Source organism: Phoxinus phoxinus (genome assembly GCF_949152265.1).
Source record: "Phoxinus phoxinus genome assembly, chromosome: 2".
NCBI lineage: Eukaryota > Metazoa > Chordata > Actinopteri > Cypriniformes > Leuciscidae > Phoxinus > Phoxinus phoxinus.
In genome coordinates, this window is record NC_136877.1 from 53,104,748 (window position 1) to 53,126,388 (window position 21,641).

Here is a 21,641-nt window from a genome sequence, read left to right on the forward strand (position 1 = left end):
GAAGCATTTTGCATCCCATGTTGTACCCTGAATGTGCAATGTAACGTGTTAAAGGGGCTATATGTAAGAATGGATGTATATTACCCATTAATCATGTATTAGAGGATTAGTTCACTTCAAAATAAAGATTTCCTGATGATTTGCTCTCCCCCACGTCATCCAAGATATTCATGTCTTTCTTTCTTCAGTCGAAAAGAAATGAAGGTTTTTGAGGAAAACATTGCAGGATTTTTCTCCATATAGTGACTTCAATGGGGTCCAAGACGAGCCTTTGTGGTTAAAAAGTTATTTTTTGTTATAAAATGTCGCTGGTTTGTCTAGATAAGACTCGGCTGGGTCGTGAGAGACTTTGAAGCTGAAACTCACATCTGGACCTTCGACCCGCTGGACCATTGAAGTCACTATATGGAGAACATCTGGAGTGTGTTCCTCACACACCTGCATTTCTTTTCGACTGAAGAAAGAAAGACATAAACATCTTGGATGACGTGGGGGTGAAATTTTAATTCTGAAATGAAGTACTCCTTTAAGAAGCAGGTTCATGCATAAAGAAAGCTGGCAGAGGAAGAAGTCCATCAGCGAAAGTAAGTGGACCTAAATCATCACACTTGTGAACTACAAACGTCCCTCTGCTGAATCAATGTCTCTGTTTTCCACACGGACTTCTGTTTCTACAGGGGGAACACGAGGAAGCCCGAGAAGGTGGAGTATTTCCATCCGCCCATCAGGTTTCCCCTCTCCAGTTTGAGCGAGGCTTTATCTCCTTTCTCCATGTTCACCAGACCGGCGTTGGTCGCCGCCTCGCGTGTCACGTCCTGATCGCCGGCGAAAGCGGAGAACACCGGCCAACCGTTCAACACCAGACTCACCTGGGCGGACAGACAGAAAGGAAGGACTGTTAATGAGACTGTTACACCGTGTCCTAACTACACACGACGACGATAAAATTTATATTTTCCATGTTAATCAGAGTTTTTGTCCTAGCCGCGTCAACACACGACAATTCTATTTTAGAAACGTTTTTAGAAACGTGGCGCTGGAACAACAAACACAAAGTGTGGCACTGATAATCTCAGGCGCTGTTTACGTGCTTTATTTAATGTTAAAAGTGTGTCATGTGACTGTGATTATCATTTAGTGCTCCAGCTTTGTAGCTGTAAAAGCAACAATGGAGAATTCACCTCAGATCTTGAGATTAAACAAATGGAAACAAGAACGTTCAAACTGTGAACAAGCAAGTGTATTCTTTGACAAAGATTGTTTTCGTAACTCAGTAGCCTATGTATTTTTAATAATGTTAAAATGGACTAGTAACATTCACATTTGTGAATGTGATTATGTACTTATCCATTTTCTTGCGAGTGCCGACAAGATTACTCTCTGGTGCTGTGCACTCGCCGTGAGACTCCGCCCACACGCTGTTCTGATTGGCTGTGGGTTTTTGAGACTCCGCCCACACTCTGTTCTGATTGGCTGTGGGTTTTGATTGATTTTTACGCATCTCGCAGTCGCGTCTAGTGTGGACAGACAGATGATTTGTCGCTGGAATCTTATCGCATCGTATCTGGTTAGGACACGGTGATGCTTCGGTTCATATGGTTAAACTTGTTTCATTGCTTCATTCCCGTGTTTCTGTTTCTGTTTTTACCCATGTATGCGTGATTTGTGTGTATGTGTTTGTTTAGATTAGTTGTGTGTGCGTGATTCAGTTAAATGAAACTGTGCACATTCATGCAAGTTTTGATTCTGGTCCCTGCTTGTAAAATCAAAGTCCCTTTATTGTTGCGATCACAGCTACATGTGTAAACCTCACTCCTCTGATCTCAATAGGCGCATTAGCGGCTGCAGTCTTTAGCCTCCTTGTTAGAGCGCCCGACTCTCACGCCGGAGACCCGGGTTCGAGGCCCGCACCGAGCGGGGCGAGTAGGACTCGGGTGGAGGGGTTACACATGCTACCAAAGAGTTAGGCTATTTTTCTGCGGCCACGACAATCCTTTCTGAGAGTTGATAGACTATCAATATTGAGTGTTTTGGTGGACGAACGGATTAATTGATTGTATAATATTAATACAGCTACATGTAGTTAATTAACGATTAACTGATCCAAAAATTTTATAATTAATTGATAGTTTTAGCGCATTGGGAATGTGAAGCTGAAAGTTGGTTATGAGAAATGTATGAAGAGTTTTGAAAAAGCGACATCCAGAAACGTGTCCTAGCGACGGCAGATTTAGATTTATTTAACTTATTTGGTAACTACATTTTTAAAATTTAATTCATGTCATAATTGATTAACTTTGCATCATTAAACCTGTTTCAGAATTGAATGACAGTAAACCGAATCGAACAACACTCTTGTCTTCTGTAGAGCTGCTTTAGAGTTGAACTTGAATTTGTTTCATAATTGATTTTACAATAATCTGTATTGGTTAAATCGCTATATAAGAAATAGATATAATATATAAGAATATCTAAGAACTGTATTGTGTAAAGTGCATGACTAGACAAGGACATAATGAAATACTTCGAGTGGCCTGAAATGTTAAATGCTAATGACTCGCCTGTATAGTTTGTCTGTTGTAGACTTTGACCACATTGAAACTGAAGCTGTACACTCCTTTTCTCGGAGCCAGGAAAACACTCCGTGCCGGATCGAAATGACTCCCGACGTTCACCAGAACCTTCGACAAGACACACACACACACACACACACGTGTTGCTTCATGCACTGCTGATAAAACGGCTGAAGCATCTCATATTCATTAGGCCTGGTCGAGGTATACAGTTGCTTTTACAGTTAGTGACTAAAAACAAATAATCACAGCCTTTGCGTTTCAAAATCGCGATAAGCCAAAGTAAAAAAAAATACAATGACTCTTAAAGTGGTTTACTAGCTTTAGTTTAGACTAAGTAACAAACTACCCGTAGTTTTTACATCCATAGTAACTGTTAAACGGCTAAAGCCTCAGTCTCTTCATCCTCAGGCTCGCTGTACCTGGTCGAAGTATATGGTCATGGTGCGGTTGCTCATCTCCGAGGGCTCGTGGTTGTTGTTCCTGACGGCTGAGAAGGCGACCCGTCCGCTTCCCGAACGCACCGACATCCCCAGAGCGCTCCCGGCCGGCTCTGTGGTGGGAGTGGAGTCGCACACCACTAAACACTTTCCCTCCAGCACGATGGGCTCGGTGCTGTTCTGGCCCCGGACCCCGAAGCCCGTCACACACAGGAGCCCAGCCAGCAGCGAGACCCGCGAGACAGCCATCCTGGAGGATTCAGAGACACTCCCGTGTTTCTCTGTGACGAGGTGCGTTTCCCCTTCTCCTGGTACACTCCAGTGTTGAATATGAAAGATGTCTGCAGGTCCACAACTAATGCAGACGGTCCGAATGTCCAGCAGTTCTTTCGGATCCACTCGAGTGTTTGCTGAGGTGTGTTTCAGCTTCTCCTCTGCCGGTCCAGAACTGATGCTAACTCTGACTAATCTAATCTCGACTCCAGATATGAGTCCAGATATGTGTGCGGTTCCTCGAGATGTTGGAGTATTTTGCTGTATCACCACAACACACACACACACACACACACACACACACTAGCCATATGGACGAGACGTCCCTCATGAGGAGTCCATATGCCTTCCCATCAGGCTTCCCAACATTCCTACACACACACACACACACACTCACTCACTCACTCACTCACTCACTCACTCACTCACTCACACACACACACACAATAATCACTCATACACATTCACTCACACACACAAACACACACAATAATCACTCATACTCACACACTCACTATTTTAAGTTTTGTGTTTTTTTCATATTTATTAGTTAAAAAAGAAAAAAAGTCTAAATAGTTATTGTTCTGTTTTAGTTAAACACACACACACACACATACACTAACTACACGTGATGTGTTTAGTGTCACGTGGGAAGGTTTAACTTTTAAAGTTGACAAATAGTCAAACTGATGGATTAATATTGTGGATAGTCAAACATTTTTAATGTGCCGCTCAGCCCTTTAAATATGAATCTGTCAGAGACTCGAGGCTTCTCGAGATCAAGGAGATATCAGGTAATAGTGTGAGGAGAACAGGTTATTACTGTGATAGAAAGTGTGTGTATGTCTTCTGTCGCTATATATTATCTTCATAAATGATCGAGTGCTTCCAATCCGCTGTCGATGTATGGCCAGTTTTACAAATATCTCCAATAATAACCAACAGCAGAAGCACAGAGCCGAGTATTGTTTTATATTTATTGTTTTGTAATATATATATATATTATGTGGTGGAAACAAGATTAAATCAGCTGATGGGCTCGGACGCTGTCTGATGTGTTTGGGAAACAGCATTCATGGATGCGTCATGTTCCCGGGCAGTCGCGAGCATCGGGCTTGTGTGGGACCCTCCGCCATGTTGCGGCCAATGGGTACACTGGGGTTCCCCCGTGGAGTCTTCTGTGTCCCCACAGCGCCCACCCCCCCAAAGCCTGTAGGTTTTTTGTCTACTCCGGTGGCAGAGATCTATAGAGCTGCGGGGCTGGCTGCCGCCTCACTGCATGCTATGCCCATCCTTCAGGTCTACCAGGCCAAGGGTGCTCACTGCTAATGCATGAGGGTGCGGCCGGTCCAGGGCTCTTGCAAGAGCTGCGTGCCGCCACACGCTCCCTGGGTCAGGTGATGTCCACATATGTGGCTTTCCTAAGCCAGGAAAGGCTGGCTTAGTCTGGTTGATGTGTGCGAGGCTGAGCGAACCCGCTTCCTCAACTCCCCGTATCCCAGACTGGCCTCTTCGGCGGCGCGGTCGAGGAGTTCTCGGCCGCCCAGAAGCAGACTGAGGCTCTGATCCCGAGGCCAGCTGCTGCCACTCAGCCGCCTCAGTCTGCTCGCCGCCGAGGCCCTCCTGCAACTCTCCCCTCCCGCCGGCCCTAGCAGCAGCCTTCACCCAGGCCGTGCCGTGGAGGTCGTCGCAGGAAGGCTCCCCAGCCCGTACCAGCCCGGCAGCCTGCCGAACGCCAGGCGATGCGGCGCTCCCGTTACGGGAAGCTCAGAGAGGGGTTGCAGTTCTTTATGTGTTCTCCGTATGCACCCCCCTTCGGGCGGGCACTGCTTGCATATTTCCACTGAGATATGAGGTATTCCTGTGTTAAGTAGGAGTCCTTCGTCCGTGCTAGTCTCACGACAGGGAGCTCAGACTTACTGGAAGACAGCCGAGGTGGCGTGATTGGACTGGGAACCCCATTTCGTCGTCATTCGACGTAACTTGAAGTGACAACGAAAGGGAACTTCTCGGTTACGGATGTAACCCTCGTTCCCTGAGTAGGGAACGGAGGCGTTACGTCTTACATTTACATTTACATTTATTCATTTAGCTGACGCTTTTATCCAAAGCGACTTACAATTGCTATATATGTCAGAGGTCGCACGCCTCTGGAGCAACTTGGGGTTAAGTGTCTTGCTCAGGGACACATTGGTGTCTCACAGTGGATGCTGTCTTCCTGCCGCGTCCGCTGTACCGCTGGAACAGCCTGAGTTCAGTCTTGGCTCCTTCAGCGAAGAAACATATCTGCATGTTGCCGGCGCACTTCCTTTTATATCCACGAGGTGGGGCGGAGTTACGCTATGCAAATCCCGCAGACCCATGGCATTTCCTTGCCATTGGCTCATTTTATTTCTTTCGAAGATGATAGGTGAAGACTGAAAATTGACTGTTTAATGTTATTTTTTAGTATTATTTTTCTTTATTAATTTTTTTTGTGGTTTCATAATGTATTTTGTGAAGTCAGACTATGTTTGTACATGTGTGCTGAGCAGAGAGCTGGTAGGGCTATATTTTGCTTAGAGGTATGTGTGCTATGTAACATGTTCTTTGCAGGGAAAGGAATGTCTCCACTGATGCAAGTATATCACTAATGTAAACAACAAGGATAGTTCTTAATATGGAAGTGGATTACACCATGTTGAAGATGACGTGTACATATGACATATATGTTCCAATTTTAAGAAGCTCAAAGCAACATGTTTTGTTACCTTACATGGAAGTTGTAAGTCTCTCTGTGATGTATATAAGCTGAATCGTACTGTACCACTTCAGAGAAGCATTAAGGCATGATGACGGGGTGAGAGGAAGGAGGAAACATAGAGATTATGGGGTAAGGAAGGAGAAACCCAGGAACCATTTACATCTAGCATGATGGGGTGAGAAGATAGATAATGGGGAATAGAGAAATCTAGAATGAAGACCTTCTCTCATGTAGCCTTATTCTTATATGCCTGTGTTTCTCTCTGTCTGACATATGACACATGTTCAAATAATAAATCTCTTGGCAAGATATCAGGTGTAGCTTCCGTGATTCAACAATTATGGGGGAAGCATGATTTTTAGAATCAACAATAGGCTTCTAAGCGAACCCCATTTCATCGTTATTCGACGTAACGTCTCCGTTCCCTACTCAGGGAACGAGGGTTACATCCGTAACCGAGACGTTCTTCAGTGCCAGTATTCTTCGCGGATGAATTTGATGGCTTGAGGCTATACATCTAAGCAATTTATAAGAGAGACTACGCCACAATGTTGATTAAGTGGTTTGATGGTTCTGACACAGTGACTGTTACAATGATTACTTCATAACCTACTCATTAGTTTACTGATTCTCGAAGGTGAGAATGAGAAAAAATATATTATGAAACCCCCTAGAACTCAAACATTTTGCAATGCAAAAGCAATTACATTATTTGTCGTACCATCTGTTAGTTTTTTCCGTCATGTCGCAGTTTAATTGTTATTGTAAATATAAATGCATCTGAATCAGAGAACAAATGCAGAGGACTTATAAACTAAGATGATGGTAAAAAAAAATATGATGGGGAAAAAATTTATGTCATTGCTTTTGCGTTCGCTCACAAAATATTTGAGTTCTTGGGGGTTTCTAAATATATTTTTCTCATTCTTATTTTAGAAGCTTCTTGTGTCGTTTGTGTCACTAGTGCTTAATTCAGTGCTTTTTATTGTGAGAAAATCTGATAGAGTTTTTTATATCCTCCCAAAGGCCTTTATTTTTTCTTCATGATGATTTTACAGTGTGTACATGTGTTATCTCATATTCAGGTGTACATATCTGTCTACTAAATGAATAAATGCAAAACAAATAGATGTAAATGTATTTTTGACTAATTACTTGTAAGTTGTAATTCATCTAGATTAATTCAGATATCTGTAACTAAGAAAGAAATGAAGCATTGGTAAATATATGAGATACGTTTCACTCAATGGGGAAAACCTGGCTTTGGCAAACTGGAGTACTGGCATTACTGGTTTTCCGTATGGTCTTTTTCTTCTGGAAGATTTTTCCGTTGGGTTGTTTCCTCCATGTAAGTGTGACGTTCTGATCGCTCAGCATCTGCTGTAACTAAACCACAAAAACAGGCTTTCATTAAACAAGTGTGATGCATTTCTCCTCAAAATTATCATCTTATACTAAACATCTTACAAAACTGGCGAGGCTCAAAACACAAAGCATAATATTTTGTCATTACGTGAAGGACTGACCAACTCGTTGAACAAAAACACCAAAAACAAATGTCGCAAAAGGTCTTAATAAATAATACTCCGTCAAAAATGACCAAAATATATATCATTTTATTTCAATGAAATTAATGTACTATGTTTTTTATTTAATATTTTTAGGTGATTTTATGGTACTAAATTATATTTACGCTGTATTTATAATCCATTCATTCACTTTTTGAGTATAGACCTGAGAGTTACATTTCCAGCTTAAACTGTGGTAAATCTTGAATGCTTTAGAGAAAGTTTGATGTCTTTACAAAGACAACACTTGGCAGATTATTGCTGAAGTAAAAAAAAGTTTAAAAAGTGAACTTAAAAAAGTTACAGAATTGTATGTGTATTGTTATGAAAAATGTGCCAAAATACTATTTAAAATTTGTAAATATATGTTTTCAAAAACATGTATTACTCTAAACCCATGAGAAAATCTAAACCTAAACAAGTTGTGTTCCACATGTGAGGCTGATATCTCAGTAAATGATCTTTCAGTTCGGCTGCAGTACCAAACGCTTCCACACATTATTGACCGCGAGGAGTGTGACCATTATTTACAGGACCATTAAACCTGTTCGAATCATGTCATTTATTTTTCATTTATTTATTCATTCCTTGACTTTTTTGTGTGTGAATTCTTAAATGTTAGAGTTAATTTTAGTCTGTTGAGTATATAAAACCCACCTTGTCTGAGACGAGTGCACTCAATGTAGCGTCGTCCGCATCCTCACTGGCTTTGACCTGCACTCGGATCACCTGCTGCTTACTCTTCACTGCAGGACAACACACGTCATATCTTACTTTGTGTTTTACTATATCTTACTTCATGAATATGTAGATTAGGGATTCCCAAACTTATTTGGTCAAAACGAACCCCTTTGACCAAATATCACAGGAAGCAGAATCTGCAGATGCGATCACCGATACCGATCTATTTGACTTCTTTTGATCATATAGAATCAGGATTTGTACAGACATTCATTCAGGGCCTGAATTTCATTTTTGAAGATGGGGGGAATCCCTCCTTAAGGTTATATTTTTTGACATTTTTCAAAAATATATATATAATTCTCACCTAAATGTTTAATCATGCAGTGTATTTTTGTTTTTACTGAACTGAATTCACAAAAAAGACAAGTAAACAGCCAGTAATATAATAAGAACAAATAATTTACAAGCAGTAGTACAAATAAATAATACAGAATAAAGACAAACAAAATAAACAGTACTTAAGTTATTTTTTTCAGATAGGTCTAACACTAGTATTGAGGTAAGAAATACTAAAGAAATGTAATAATTAATCAAATGGAAAATAATACTGGATGACCTACCCTGAATAACTTAAACACAGATTCATCCTTACAATTTTTAAAAACTTTTAAGCTAGCTATGGTTAAACCGCTTGTTAAAAAACCACAACTTGATTATACAGAATTAGTCAATTACAGGCCGATCTCGAATCTGCCTTTTCTGTCAAAAATAACTGTTTCTTTCTTGAAAGAAATTATATCTGCGAGGATTTTCAGTCCGGATTTAGACCGTACCATAGTACCGAGACAGCTCTCGTTAGAGTCACAAATGATTTGCTCTTATCATCCGATCGTGGTTGTATCTCTCTATTAGTATTACTGGATCTTAGTGCTGCATTTGACACCATTGACCACAACATCCTTTTAAATAGACTCGAACATTATGTTGGCATTAGTGGAATTGCACTAGCATGGTTTAAATCATACTTATCTGACCGTTATCAGTTTGTAGCAGTAAATGAAGAGATGTCTTATTAATCACAAGTTCAGTATGGCGTACCACAAGGCTCAGTACTAGGACCGCTGCTGTTCACTCTGTACATGCTACCATTAGGAGATATCATTAGGAAACATGGAATTAGCTTTCACTGTTATGCCGACGATACTATTTCTTCATTTTGCCCTGACAAAACTTAACAATTCACAAAATTAACGGAATGCATAGCTGATATAAAAAAATTGGACGACTAGTAATTTCCTACTACTAAATTCAGAAAAAACAGAGATTATAATTATTGGACAAAAAACTTCCACACGTAATAACCTAGAGTACTGTCTAACACTTGATGGCTGCTAAGTTAAGTCTTCGTCGTCGGTTAGGAACCTGGGTGTGCTCTTTGATACCAATCTTTCATTTGAAAGTCACGTGTCTAGTATCTGTAAAACCGCTTTCTTCCATCTTAAAAATATATCTAAATTACGTCATATGCTCTCATTGACAAATGCGGAACAGTTAGTTGATGCGTTCATGACCTCAAGGCTAGATTATTGTAATGCTCTACTGGGTGGTTGCCCTGCACGCTTAATAAACAAACTACAGCTAGTTCAAAACGCAGCAGCTCGAGTTCTTACCAGAACCAGGAAGTATGACCATATTAGCCCCGTTCTGTCAACACTGCATTGGCTGCCTATTAAACATTGTATACATTTTTAAATATTGCTGATCACTTACAAAGCACTAAATGGTTTATCTCCGCAGTACTTGAGCGAGCTCTTAACGCATTATAGTTCTTCACGTCTACTACGATCTCAAAACTCCGCCCAGTTAATAATACCTAGAATATCAAAATCGACTGCTGGCGGTAGATCCTTTTCCTATTTAGCACCAAAACTCTGGAACAGTCTTCCTAACATTGTCCGGGAAGCAGACACACTCTGTCAGTTCAAATCTAGATTAAAGACACATCTCTTTGACCTAGCATTCACATAATGCATTATAGACTTCTATAACTCAATGTTAGGCTGCATAGTTTAGAAAAGCCGGGACCGGGAACACTTCCCGTAAATCCTGATGTACTCGTTACATCATAAAAAGAATGCGATCAGTGGCCGACCAATCGGAGCACCTCTAACCAAAAATGCGGAACCGATTTAAATATTTTAGTTGTTTATCTGCATGTCATGTGACTATTAACCAACATCAGAGAACTGTGAATATTTGAATGTGTTGTTTTATTAGTATACAGTCCCTGACAAAAGTCTTGTCGCTTATCTATTTTGTAGAAACACCTGCTGTTAAACTGACTTTTAATTAATCAATTGGTGTTAGAAATAGCTCGTATGAAAAGCTAAAACCCTCCCAAATGATGTTTAATGCACTGAAATAAATGAGTTTCACTGAAAAAAGATTTATCATTTAATCAAGAGAGAAATGTCAAATTTTGGCAAGACAAAAGTTGTCGCCTATACAGAAATTGAACAAATTTACTGCAAATACAAAAATATGTAAATTTAATATCTTGTATGACTTCCATGAGCTTGAAGGACTGCATCCATGCGGTTTGGCAAGGATTCATACAATTTATTGATGAATAGTTCATCAATATTCTTTGGTTTCGTCTTCCATGCTTCCTCTTTCATCCGACCCCACATATGCTCAATGATGTGAATATTAGAATACTTTTTGACAGTTTCGTTTTGCACTGAAACATTATTACAAACGCTGTTGGGATTAAAATGAGCCATTTCTTGTAAAAAAAATCTTGATTAGAAATATATTTCAGCGGCACTTCAAGTGAATTTGTACACAAGCGACAAGAGTTTTGTCAGGGACTGTACATTATATAATATTTATAAATAGGGAAGCACCAAAATTATCGACTACTGAAAAACAGCTATTTTCAGGTTTTGGGCCTAAATGGTTAAGGAGGGTTTTGGAGTGCCTTCCTATTTATAAATTTGAGCATTTGTGTTTTTATAAAAATATATGTATATACATATGTATAATATTAATATTTACATTTTAATGATTTTATTCATTATTATTAGCTTTTCACAATTCTCTCATGCACCTCCAGTTTGGGAAACTCTTATTAAATTAAGTCATGATCAGTTTTTGTCAAAAAAAACACAAAAAAGAACGAAAGTAAAGGACTCACCAGTGCTGCAGTAGAAGTAATAAAGTGAAGTGCAATAGTAATCGTTAATAGAATTACTATAGTAATATACACCGGCACAGTTTGTGCTCCACCCGTTGAGTCTCTGAGCAGTGAGTTGGGTTGAGGAAGTAAAGTTGGACTGATCTGACCACTTCCACGAGTCCCGGTACAGTCCGATCCAGGGCTCCCACCAAGAACTTATCAAGCTGATGATCTGTTTGTTGTCGTCTGGACTCCTAACAGTGGCCAGGTCTGTGTGATGCTTTCTGCAGTACACCTGAGCGTTCAGCCACGTCTTTTCAGTTTTTATTAAAACCAGTTTCTCTGTTGCGTTGGTTCTTTCTGTAAAAAACAGAGTCAAGAGACAAGCTAATTTTTTTAAATAATTTTCTTTAATGAGTGTGAGCCTCTTAAACCTGCCAAAATTTGTTTCCAGAAGTAGATTTTTTAATTACATTTCCGTAGTGTACATGGAAACAGCATGGATAAAATGAGAGTATAAAGAGATAAATAAGTGTCTACAAAAAAAAAAACTATTTTATTTATTTTATCAAAAGTCATGTTTAATTTAATGCGTTACTTGGCATTTCTTTGTAATTATTTGTGAAATTTACTAGCAATTTCTAAGTAAAAAGTTGTAAATCTTCCACCAAATATTTTTTAGTGTACAAACCTGTATAATTTTTTCCTCTGTGTTCCACAAAAGACTTGGAATGGAGAGACTTTTTTGAGTTTTATATGTCTATGTTGAGAAATTTTAAAGTATAAAATTTAGGGATGCATGGACCGATATGAAAGTTTTGGCCAATAACCGATAATTCTTTATATCTGAAAGCCGATAACTGATATATTGGCCGATAAATCTATATCCAAATTTGTATATAATTTTTGAGAGCCTGATTACAAAAACAGAAGTCTCACCATTAAAAGCCACAAGTCCCAAACACACAATTAAAATGTTCTCATGATAATTTTATGCAGCCGATATGACAGATTTAAATGTTGCACTACTTGACTGTATTTTTTATTTTCTAAAGTGATTTCAATCATATTTAAGCAATTCAAACACTGTGCATCTGAAGTGTCTCAGCTGAAGGAAATCATACAGTATTTATCAGTTTTAATATATCAGCAAAATTTTCTTATTTTCTTCCCATTAAAAATGAACATATATCGGCAGATACCGATATGGTGGCCGATATATCGTGCGTCCCTAATAAAATAATAAGTCTGACATGGACTTGAAATGTTATGAAATCTCATTGCAGCCACTAGAGTTCCAGTTGAGGTTATTGCTTTATTAACAGATTATATAAATGTAGTATTAATTAATCGTTAGACAATGTCATTTAGGGGTGGGTGAAATACCGGAGAAAACGATAAACCGTACAAATATGTAAAACTGCGATGCTGAATCTCCAGTGCCACGACGTTAAAAATCATATTTACCCGATTTGTGAATGTAATCGCAGTCTAAATATGATTGCGCACGTCCTTCTATTGAGTTGTTGCACACATAAACACAAACGCACAACGGCAGTGTAGTCCGATTCACAAACAAACTACTTATTTGAGCAGCTTCTTTAAATTATTCATTTAAATTGGTCTGATGAATCCTCCACTGAATTTGCCTCTGACCAACATCTGAACTGCAAGTTACCCTTTACTTTCCAAATAAAGCAATTTTGTTCAATTTACTTTATACTAGGGATGCACAATATATCGGCCACCATATCGGTATCAGCCGATATATGTTCATTTTTTAATGCTATCAGTAATGTTATCGGCCCGATAAAACAATGTGTATTATTTCCTTCAGCTGAGACACTTCAGATGCGCACTGTTCAACATGATGATTTTGAATCGCTTGAAATATGATTGGAATCACTTCAAAAAACAGTAAAGTAGTGCAGGTCTGTTATATCGGCTACATTAAATTATATTGAGAACATTATAATTGTGTGTTTGGGACGTGGCTTTTAATGGTAAGACTTTTGTTTTTGTAATCAGGCTCACAAAAATTATATGAAAATTTGGATTTTGATTTATCGGCCAATGTATCGGTTATCGGCTTTCAAATATAAATAATTATCGGTTTTCGGTATCGGACAAAATTTTCATATTGGCTCATATCCTTAATTTATACCTTTATCATTATTTAAAAAAAAAGTTTAATAATACCGTGATTAGCGCTGTCAGGATTATTGATTAATCATCTGGGCCCGGTTACCCAAAACGTTCTTATCGCTAAGTAGCTCTTAACCTATTCCTTAACCTCTCTCTTAAAGTTATGGCACGATTCCCGACACGTTCGTACGCTAAGTATATCTGTCATTAAAGCGTTTAAATTGGCAATCACTTTTGATAATTAAAATCTGGCAAACAACTATGGCAGCGATCCAACGTGTCCTTGTATTGAATCAAAGACGGCACCGGCAAAAATCTAATTTTTTATTCGGCAAAACTTAAGCCCTTTTGACATTTTGCCTGACGTCCTACCAGTACCTTGGTGTGCCTGATCCGGAGGCAGCCATCTTCCTTGCTATGTCGCTTCATAGCTCTTTTCTGTTGCTGTTGCACAAGTTATTCCGAAAGCTGGAAAACAGTGTCACCTTGTGCAAGCTCACCTCGTCCAGCAAAACTTCAAGTTCCTCTGACGAGAAGCTTGGTGCCTTTTTTTAACGTTGCTTCCCCACCATATTCTGTATCTAACTCTCTCTCTGTGTTCATTGTAGATGGGTTGCTTTTTATTGAAAACATTAACCAATGGCAATCAATACCGCAATAAACAGAAGTAACTGCAGCTGCTTGCCAATCAATTCTGATTGTAAAGTACTTTACCATTAATATAAAAGTGTATTACATAATTTTTAGAAGTCGTTAAACCCATGTCAAGAAGCGGCACAAGTGGCACAACGGGATAAGGAGGGTAAATGATTAGCGAGGGATACCCGCTTCATCTACCAGTCACAACATAGGCTATCGTGTGAACATATTACTGACAATTTGATAATTTAATTAATAGTCTATATTTTACTGATAACTTAAACTATGTTAAAATAAATGTTACTGGAATAATTTGAGGAATGTTTCATTTGTATAGAACGTGTTGTCTTTCTTAACGCCGTAATGCACCTTCACGTGAAGTGGAAAACCGATTCCTGAGCAATCGATGCCAACTAATCCAGCACTTCACTCGGGACATCGCCTTCATAACGTCGAACGTAAGAGGCAGCGTGTTAAGAAGCTTCCTAAGGGACACTTCGGGGGAACACACTTAGGAACATAAACTACTTTGGTAAGATATATCTTTCGAGTCTTCTTTGCACGCTAAGAGTGAGCATTATCGGGGAACCGGGCCCTGGTTCAACAACAACACTGTTATAAAGGTTTGTTGGTTTAATAAGACTGCATTATATTAAATATTATTACATTATATTGTATTGTTGCATTCAATAATATTATAATTAATTATACATCATATGTGTCTATTTTATTATTATATTCTATACGATTCCGAGTAAATAAATAACGTATTGGCTTAACCTCTAACATAATTAAATATTTAATATGAAAATTAATCGTCTGCACAAAATTCATGATCTTGCCTAATTGTTATATACATTTTTACGTATCTTCCACTCCTTATGTCATTATATTTATGTCTTCATGCATACCGTATTCCTCTTTTGAAAGTTGCTTTGGATAAAACCATCTGCTAAATAAATAAATAAATAGATGTATTTGTAATAAATGCATAAACTAAAGATAATGTGCATCAATAAAGAGTGTTTCTTACCGTCGCTACACACAAAATATCTTGTTTGATCGCAGTTGCGATCCCTCCATTCTCCAGGGTAATATATTGTGACACACTCCTCTCCCGCACCGTAGTTATCCGGCTGGCCAGAATACCAGGACTGAAACTCTACACTCTCCTCTTGATAAGACCAACGCCAGCTGTTGATGTCATTGTAGAGTCCGATCCAGGAAAATGAAGAATACTTTTCTTCAACTTCGAGTTCTTGCAGAGTGGTCCAGTCTTCAACGCTCTGAACTGTGGCCAGGTCGATGTGGTTTTCCCTGCAGTAATTCTGAGCTTTTCCCCACGGCATTGCCACTCGGATCAGAACATACTCGTGTGGTTTACACAGAGTTAGTGACAGGAGTCCTGTCGACACAATACACTCACTTACAGATTTGTATATATTATTTTCCCCAGTGTCCTTCTTAAAGCTTCCACTCAAAGTATTTGTTTCTATTTGGCTGGATTTTTAAAAAATCATTGTTGAACAAGTTCTTGTTGTCTTTGATTTTTATGTTTGTTTAAGAAATTACAGTCACTGTAGTATTTATGTTGTAAAGCAGTGCTAAAATATTTTAGATTGTGTAATAAGACATCTTGATTTTAAAGTGCTCCTATTATGCTTTCTGGATATTTTGATATATTCTGGACGACGAGCTATCACGAGCTGTGCTCCAGGGAGTATGGCGACTCCACTCCCAGGCGGTTCGGCGGATCTGGAGAGAGTTCGGAGAGGCTCAGGTAGACCTGTTTGCCTCCTCAGAGACCTCCCACTGCCAGCTGTTTTACTCCCTGACCGAGGGAACACTCGGCATGGACGAACTGGCACGCAGCTGGCCCCGGGGCCTCAGCAAAATATGCATTTCCCCCAGTGAGCCTACTTGCACAGACCCTGTGCAAAGTCAGGGAGGACGAGGAACAGGTCCTTCTGGTGGCTCCCTATTGGCCCAACCGGACCTGGTTCCCAGAACTCATACTCCTCGTGACAGTGCCTCCCTGGCCCATTCCTCTGAGGAAGGATCTTCTGACTCAGAGACGGGGCACCCTATGGCATCCGCGTCCGGACCTCTGTGTCTCCATGTCTCCATGTCTGGTCCCTGGACGGGACGCAGAGGTTCTAGGTGACTTACCTCCAGAGGTACTTAACGGCATCACTTCTGCAAGGGCGCCGTCCACGAGATGTGTACGCCTTGAAGTGGAACCTGTTCATCGAGTGGTGTTCTTCTTGCCGAGAAGACCCCCGAAGATGTTCGATAGGGTCTGTGCTTTCCTTCTTGCAGCAAGGGTTGGAGTGGAGGCTGTCTCCCTCCACCCTCAAAGTACACGCTATTTCAGCATATCACGACCACATAGATGACAAAACAGTAGGAAAGCACGACCTGGTCGTCAGGTTCCTTAGGGGGGCGAGACGATTAAATCCTCCTCGACCCCCCTCCATACCCTCTTGGGACCTTTCCCTGGTGCTTCGGGCACTTCAGGATGCTCCATTTGAGCCTTTGCAATCAGCAGACTTAAAGCTTAAAGACTTAAAGACAAAAAAAACGAAGTGTAATCGCACCTGCTGCACATTATATACCCGCGCTGTGAGGCTAAATAGCTTATGCAAATGATTGCACGCCAATGTGCATTGGCTTGTTTAGTTTCACTCGAAGTAGATTGGCCTCTCTAGCGAGATTCCTATTCGTCGGTCACGACGTACGTCTCCGTTCCCTCCTTCAGGGAACGAGGGTTACCATATGTAACCGAGACATTTGTGATTCTAAAAGCTCTGCAAAGATCAAAGTGCAGATAGTTTTTGTCTAGTGTTACGAACCTCCAGTGGAAAGTCCAGGGGAGGACGAGGTTGGTGACAATAATAAAAACATTTTGGGTTAAAGGAACAAAGGAGAAAGATTTATCAGCAAGTGTGGTGTTTATTTACAACATTAAATAACCAAACGGTACAACAGATACAAAAAGAACAACTACAACTACAAAACAACTACAAAAGAGAAAGAAACACATTAGTTTTACCACCCTCTCTCCACCGAGAGAGTAAACCCCAGCACGAGGGTCGGACTTGATACACACTACTGCAGGAACTCCACTGCAGTATCACCCAGCTCTGGTAAGCTGTACGTATAGAGATGTCTGCTCTTCACACGCTTCATCCCAGTCTCTTTCTGTATTATAGTAGAATTTCTTTAACGTGGACTTAAGCATCTGGTGCCAACTTTGGATTTTGGCAATCCAAAAGTAGTAAATAATTTAATAAGAGATTTCGTGATGGCGGGAGCGGTGATGTTCCTTAATGGCACAGCCTCCGGAAAACGGGTGGACACGCACATCACAATTAACAAAAACTGGTTGCCTGACTTAGTTCTAGGCAGGGGACCAACACAATCCACAATAACATGCTCGAAGGGTTCACCAGCCGCGGGAATTGGATGCAGCGGGGCAGGAGGCACGACCTGGTTAGGTTTACCAACGATTTGGCATGTATTGCAAGTTTTGCAATAGTGCGTTACATCTGCCTTAATGCCTGGCCAGAAGAAATGCTCGAGCACACGATGGTAAGTTTTGGTGATGCCTAGATGACCCGACCACAAATGTTAATGCGCTAATCCTAGCACGTACTAGCGCCATCCCGCCGGAACTACAACCTGATAAACAGTGACACAACCCCCAGTCAGATCATCTGCTGTCCCACCCCAAGGAACCCACTTACGCATCAACACCACATCCTCAATAAAAAAACGCTGCTGACTTGAACACTCACTAACATCACACTCAGCTGTAGCAAAACATTTAGCCAGGGTGAGATCACTCTTTTGAGCCTCCACAAGGACTTTGTGGGTTAACAGCAATGTTCTCTTAGAGACAGTGACAGAGGGGGTTACACTTACAGGACCCTTCTCGAGACCATTCTCTGCCTCTCCACTAGAGGGCAGCTGGTCCTCCCTTAACACAGAGGAGAATAGTGAATCCGCGAGATCCACCCCTTTGGCCTGCTTACGAACTTGCGCCCTAGTCAACACACTGGCTGAAAAAACTTCAGGGTGCTTCTGAACCAACTTGTCAGGTTCAGTTTCAGAGATAGGAGTATCCACCACCTCTAGTCTGGATCAAACACTGTAGTTTATCTGAGACTGGAAGAGTTTGGTTCGTGTTGTTCTTTGATGAGATTGATACGGTAAAACCAACGCCATCGTTACTGTTCGTATCACTGTGTGTCAAAAGTTGAGATTCAGATATGATAACGTTTGCTTTCTGACCAATCAGAGCAGCTCTCAGAGAGGTGGAGCTTAGAGAGACTGAATCTTCCAATGAACCGTTTCAGACACTGAGAGTAAAGAGATGTGTGTATTATGAGGAAATTAAAATAGCATAATAGGCGCACTTAAAATGTAGTTTGTCCAAGATTAAATAAGGATTTAATGTTAAAATTGTAATTTAAAGTGTAAAGCAACAACTGCAGTGTGCTAATGTTCTCTGGTTAAAGGGGTGGTTCAGGATTTTGGACATCGGACCTCATTTTCAAGTTAGCCTAGTTGTTATTCATCAGTGGAGACAGTTTTCAAAAATGTTCATCCAGTCCTTCCAGTTGCTTAGTTCGCCGATGCTAGGCTAGCGCGAGTCAACGGTATAAGCTAGCCTGCCATTAAAAACTGTTTTACCCACTCCACAGTACACCAAAAGCAAATAAATTATAACGCCAGACTGTCGATGTAAATGTCTATTGAGAGAATAATGTTAGAAATCAAACTACCCTTTCATTGCATTGCAATAGTTACACTTTGTTCCCTGTATTTATTAGCAGTCTACAGCAGTGGCGGAGTGATATTAAGTTACCTAGGCAACCGAGAGAGTCTCCACATGACGCAAGTGTATTTACCTGCCGCTGACACTCATCACTACAGAAGCAGAGTATATTTCACTAAGTAATCAACATAGGACTATGGCCACGTTTGAAAGCCATGCCAATGTTTCAGACTTTGGAGACGAGGAATGTGTTTTATTCAACGAACTGTACATGTATGAGCCGGAATACACAGACGAAGAACTAATCGAGATGGATGCTAAAAGGGCAGAAATTGAACTGTAACGTTACCTCCACTAACGTTGTCATTGTCATTCTATCAGTTATGAAAGGGACTAGCTTCATAGATAGCTTTAGTAGCCTAACAAAAGTTATTACCTGTTCATCTGCTGTTGGTGCTTATGGAAAGACGGCTGGAACTGCACTCCTTGTCAGTGACTTATGAACGTTTCGATTATGGGTTTTTTCAAAGTCGTCTGGTCTAAAATCATCACTACAAATTCGCAACTTTAATAGTCTCTGCCGGTGTCTCGTTGTCCAAGCCAGCAGAAAGAAGTCACAGTTGGTTCCTTTCTGGGTCTCTCAATGGAAATTTGTGGAAACTTTTTGCATGACCATCTATTTGGTTTATTTTTACAATTTCGAAATGCACAACGAATCACCATGTTGCCAATTCCTTAGTTTACAATCAAATGTTTTTCAATATCGTTGTTCAAGGCTACTACTAGCTAGCTAGACGTCCCGTCTGTAGTGCGCGCTTCTGTTCTGTGTTTACTTTTTGGCGCAGTACTACTAACCGGAGCAAAGTAAAATTCCGCCGCTGCTGAGAAACTAGTTCCTGTAAATGTAATGCGATCATTGAGATGTAAGAGTACCGGTAGTTTGATTTCTAACATTATTCTCTCAATGGACATTTACATCGACAGTCTGGCGTTATAATTTATTTGCTTTTGGTGTACTGTGGAAAACAGTTTTTAATGGCAGGCTAGCTTATACCGTTGACTCGCGCTAGCCTAGCATCGGCGAACTAAGCAACTGGAAGGACTGGATGAACATTTTTGAAAACTGTCTCCACTGATGAACAACAACTAGGCTAACTTGAAAATGAGGTCCGATGTCCAAAATCCCGAACCACCCCTTTAAGAAGTACATCCACAATATTATTATTATAAAAAATGCTAACAATTAATGATTTAAAATAACATAAACTATAAAACTTGCATTATACATTGTATTTTATCAGTGTTGTTCAATAATAATATACCTTTTTTGGATACAGTCATTATTCCCAAATAACCAGAGGAAGCCATATATATATATAAGTCAAGGCTTATTTTTGGTTGGTGTTGTTTATTTAAGTTTTTTATTACTTGATTAACCTTCAGAATAATCGGCCGCTAGTGACGGCTCTTGTCTGGACAGCTTTTTGATTTTTGAGAAGTAATTTTTCTTTTGCTCTCTATTGTAGATGCTTTCTTTAATTGTCAGTTAATAACTCTCCTCTACAAAGATTTGTAGGATATTACACTGTTAATATTTGTTAATATCACTGTATGTAAAATATTAATCATTTGGTGTAATTTCTCTGTTTATTTTAATGTTTTGCATAATATTTTACCTGAAAAAGAAAGCAGAGGAAACCAAATTTGGTCCATCATCTTGCCAGTAGTTTTGCCACTGAAAAAATACAAAATTCATTCTCTAAAATACATTTCATGCATATAGTTTAGATATTGACTTGATTTTTCTTAAGTTAAATATATTTGTATGAGGAGAAGTGCATAATTTAATTTTTTATGGATGTGTTCTTTGCCGTGTAGCCAAATTATGAAAATATAAGAAAACAATGCATTAAAATGAAATGACTATCTACAACAAGAAGAGGTGATGCTCAGAAAACAGAGTTGATTAATAACAAAACATCCATTAAATCTGTTGATGGAATTGTCATTACAACATTATTAATCAGAGGAGAAAGTGTGAAGTTGCATCTGTAAAAGTACAGTGTAATTACCAGTTCTCTTCTGGATTAAGTCTCGACGGATGAAGTTTTGGCCCACCGGTCCTGTAGTGATAGCGAGTTATCAGGATGTTTCTCAATCTTGTCCTCTTTAAATGGGTTATCCACGTCAAGAAGGGAATTTCACTGTCAGATGCAAAGTGCGCATTGAATAATTTTTTGAGGCTCCTCCCACAGGAGTCATTTGGTAGACCGTCTTAGAAACACTAATTATCATATGAGTCATCGTTATACTTTGAAGCAGATGTTACACATTTAAATTATAGTTTAATATACAAGAATATCAGTCATCATGCCTTCAGTATATTTAAATGTTCCAAGATTTAGTTCCTGTATCAATCTCAGATTGGTCTCAGATTGGTGGTCTCAGATTGGTCTCAGATTGGTGGTCTCAGATTGGTCTCAGATTGGTGGTCTCAGATTGGTCTCAGATTGATCTCAGATTGGTGGTCTCAGATTGGTCTCAGATTGGTGGTCTCAGATTGGTCTCAGATTGGTGGTCTCAGATTGGTGGTCTCAGATTGGTGGTCTCAGATTGGT

The 21,641-nt window shown here is 39.8% G+C and overlaps 2 protein-coding genes across 2 annotated transcripts; both read right to left on the reverse strand.

Annotated features, from left to right (window-relative positions):
• Positions 1 to 568: 568 nt before the first annotated feature.
• Positions 569 to 6,546, reverse strand: LOC306988127 (cerebellin-2; the record flags this gene model as incomplete). Its single annotated transcript, XM_079592890.1, has 5 exons — positions 569 to 869; positions 2,562 to 2,681; positions 2,996 to 3,525; positions 4,762 to 5,052; positions 6,477 to 6,546. 5 exons carry the CDS (start codon positions 6,544 to 6,546, stop codon positions 672 to 674), a joined length of 1,209 nt encoding a protein of 402 aa, XP_079449016.1. The 3' UTR covers positions 569 to 671.
• A 495-nt stretch (positions 6,547 to 7,041) lies between these two features.
• On the reverse strand, positions 7,042 to 21,191 carry LOC306993524 (putative C-type lectin domain family 20 member A). Its single transcript, XM_079603373.1, has 6 exons — positions 21,096 to 21,191; positions 20,700 to 20,758; positions 15,277 to 15,648; positions 11,478 to 11,819; positions 8,255 to 8,343; positions 7,042 to 7,415 (listed from the first exon to the last, which is right to left on the reverse strand). Exons 2-6 carry the CDS (start codon positions 20,737 to 20,739, stop codon positions 7,269 to 7,271), a joined length of 990 nt encoding a protein of 329 aa, XP_079459499.1. The 5' UTR covers positions 20,740 to 20,758; positions 21,096 to 21,191; the 3' UTR covers positions 7,042 to 7,268.
• Positions 21,192 to 21,641: the final 450 nt, after the last annotated feature.

Coding starts and splice junctions, on each gene's coding strand:
- LOC306993524 (XM_079603373.1), bottom strand. CDS start 20,739: ATGATGGACCAAATTTGGTTTCCTCTGCTTTCTTTTTCAG. Junction 15,649..20,699: donor TCCTCTGCTTTCTTTTTCAG/GTAAAATATTAT, acceptor TTGTGTCGACAG/GACTCCTGTCACTAACTCTG. Junction 8,344..11,477: donor TTACTTCTACTGCAGCACTG/GTGAGTCCTTTA, acceptor GTTGTCCTGCAG/TGAAGAGTAAGCAGCAGGTG.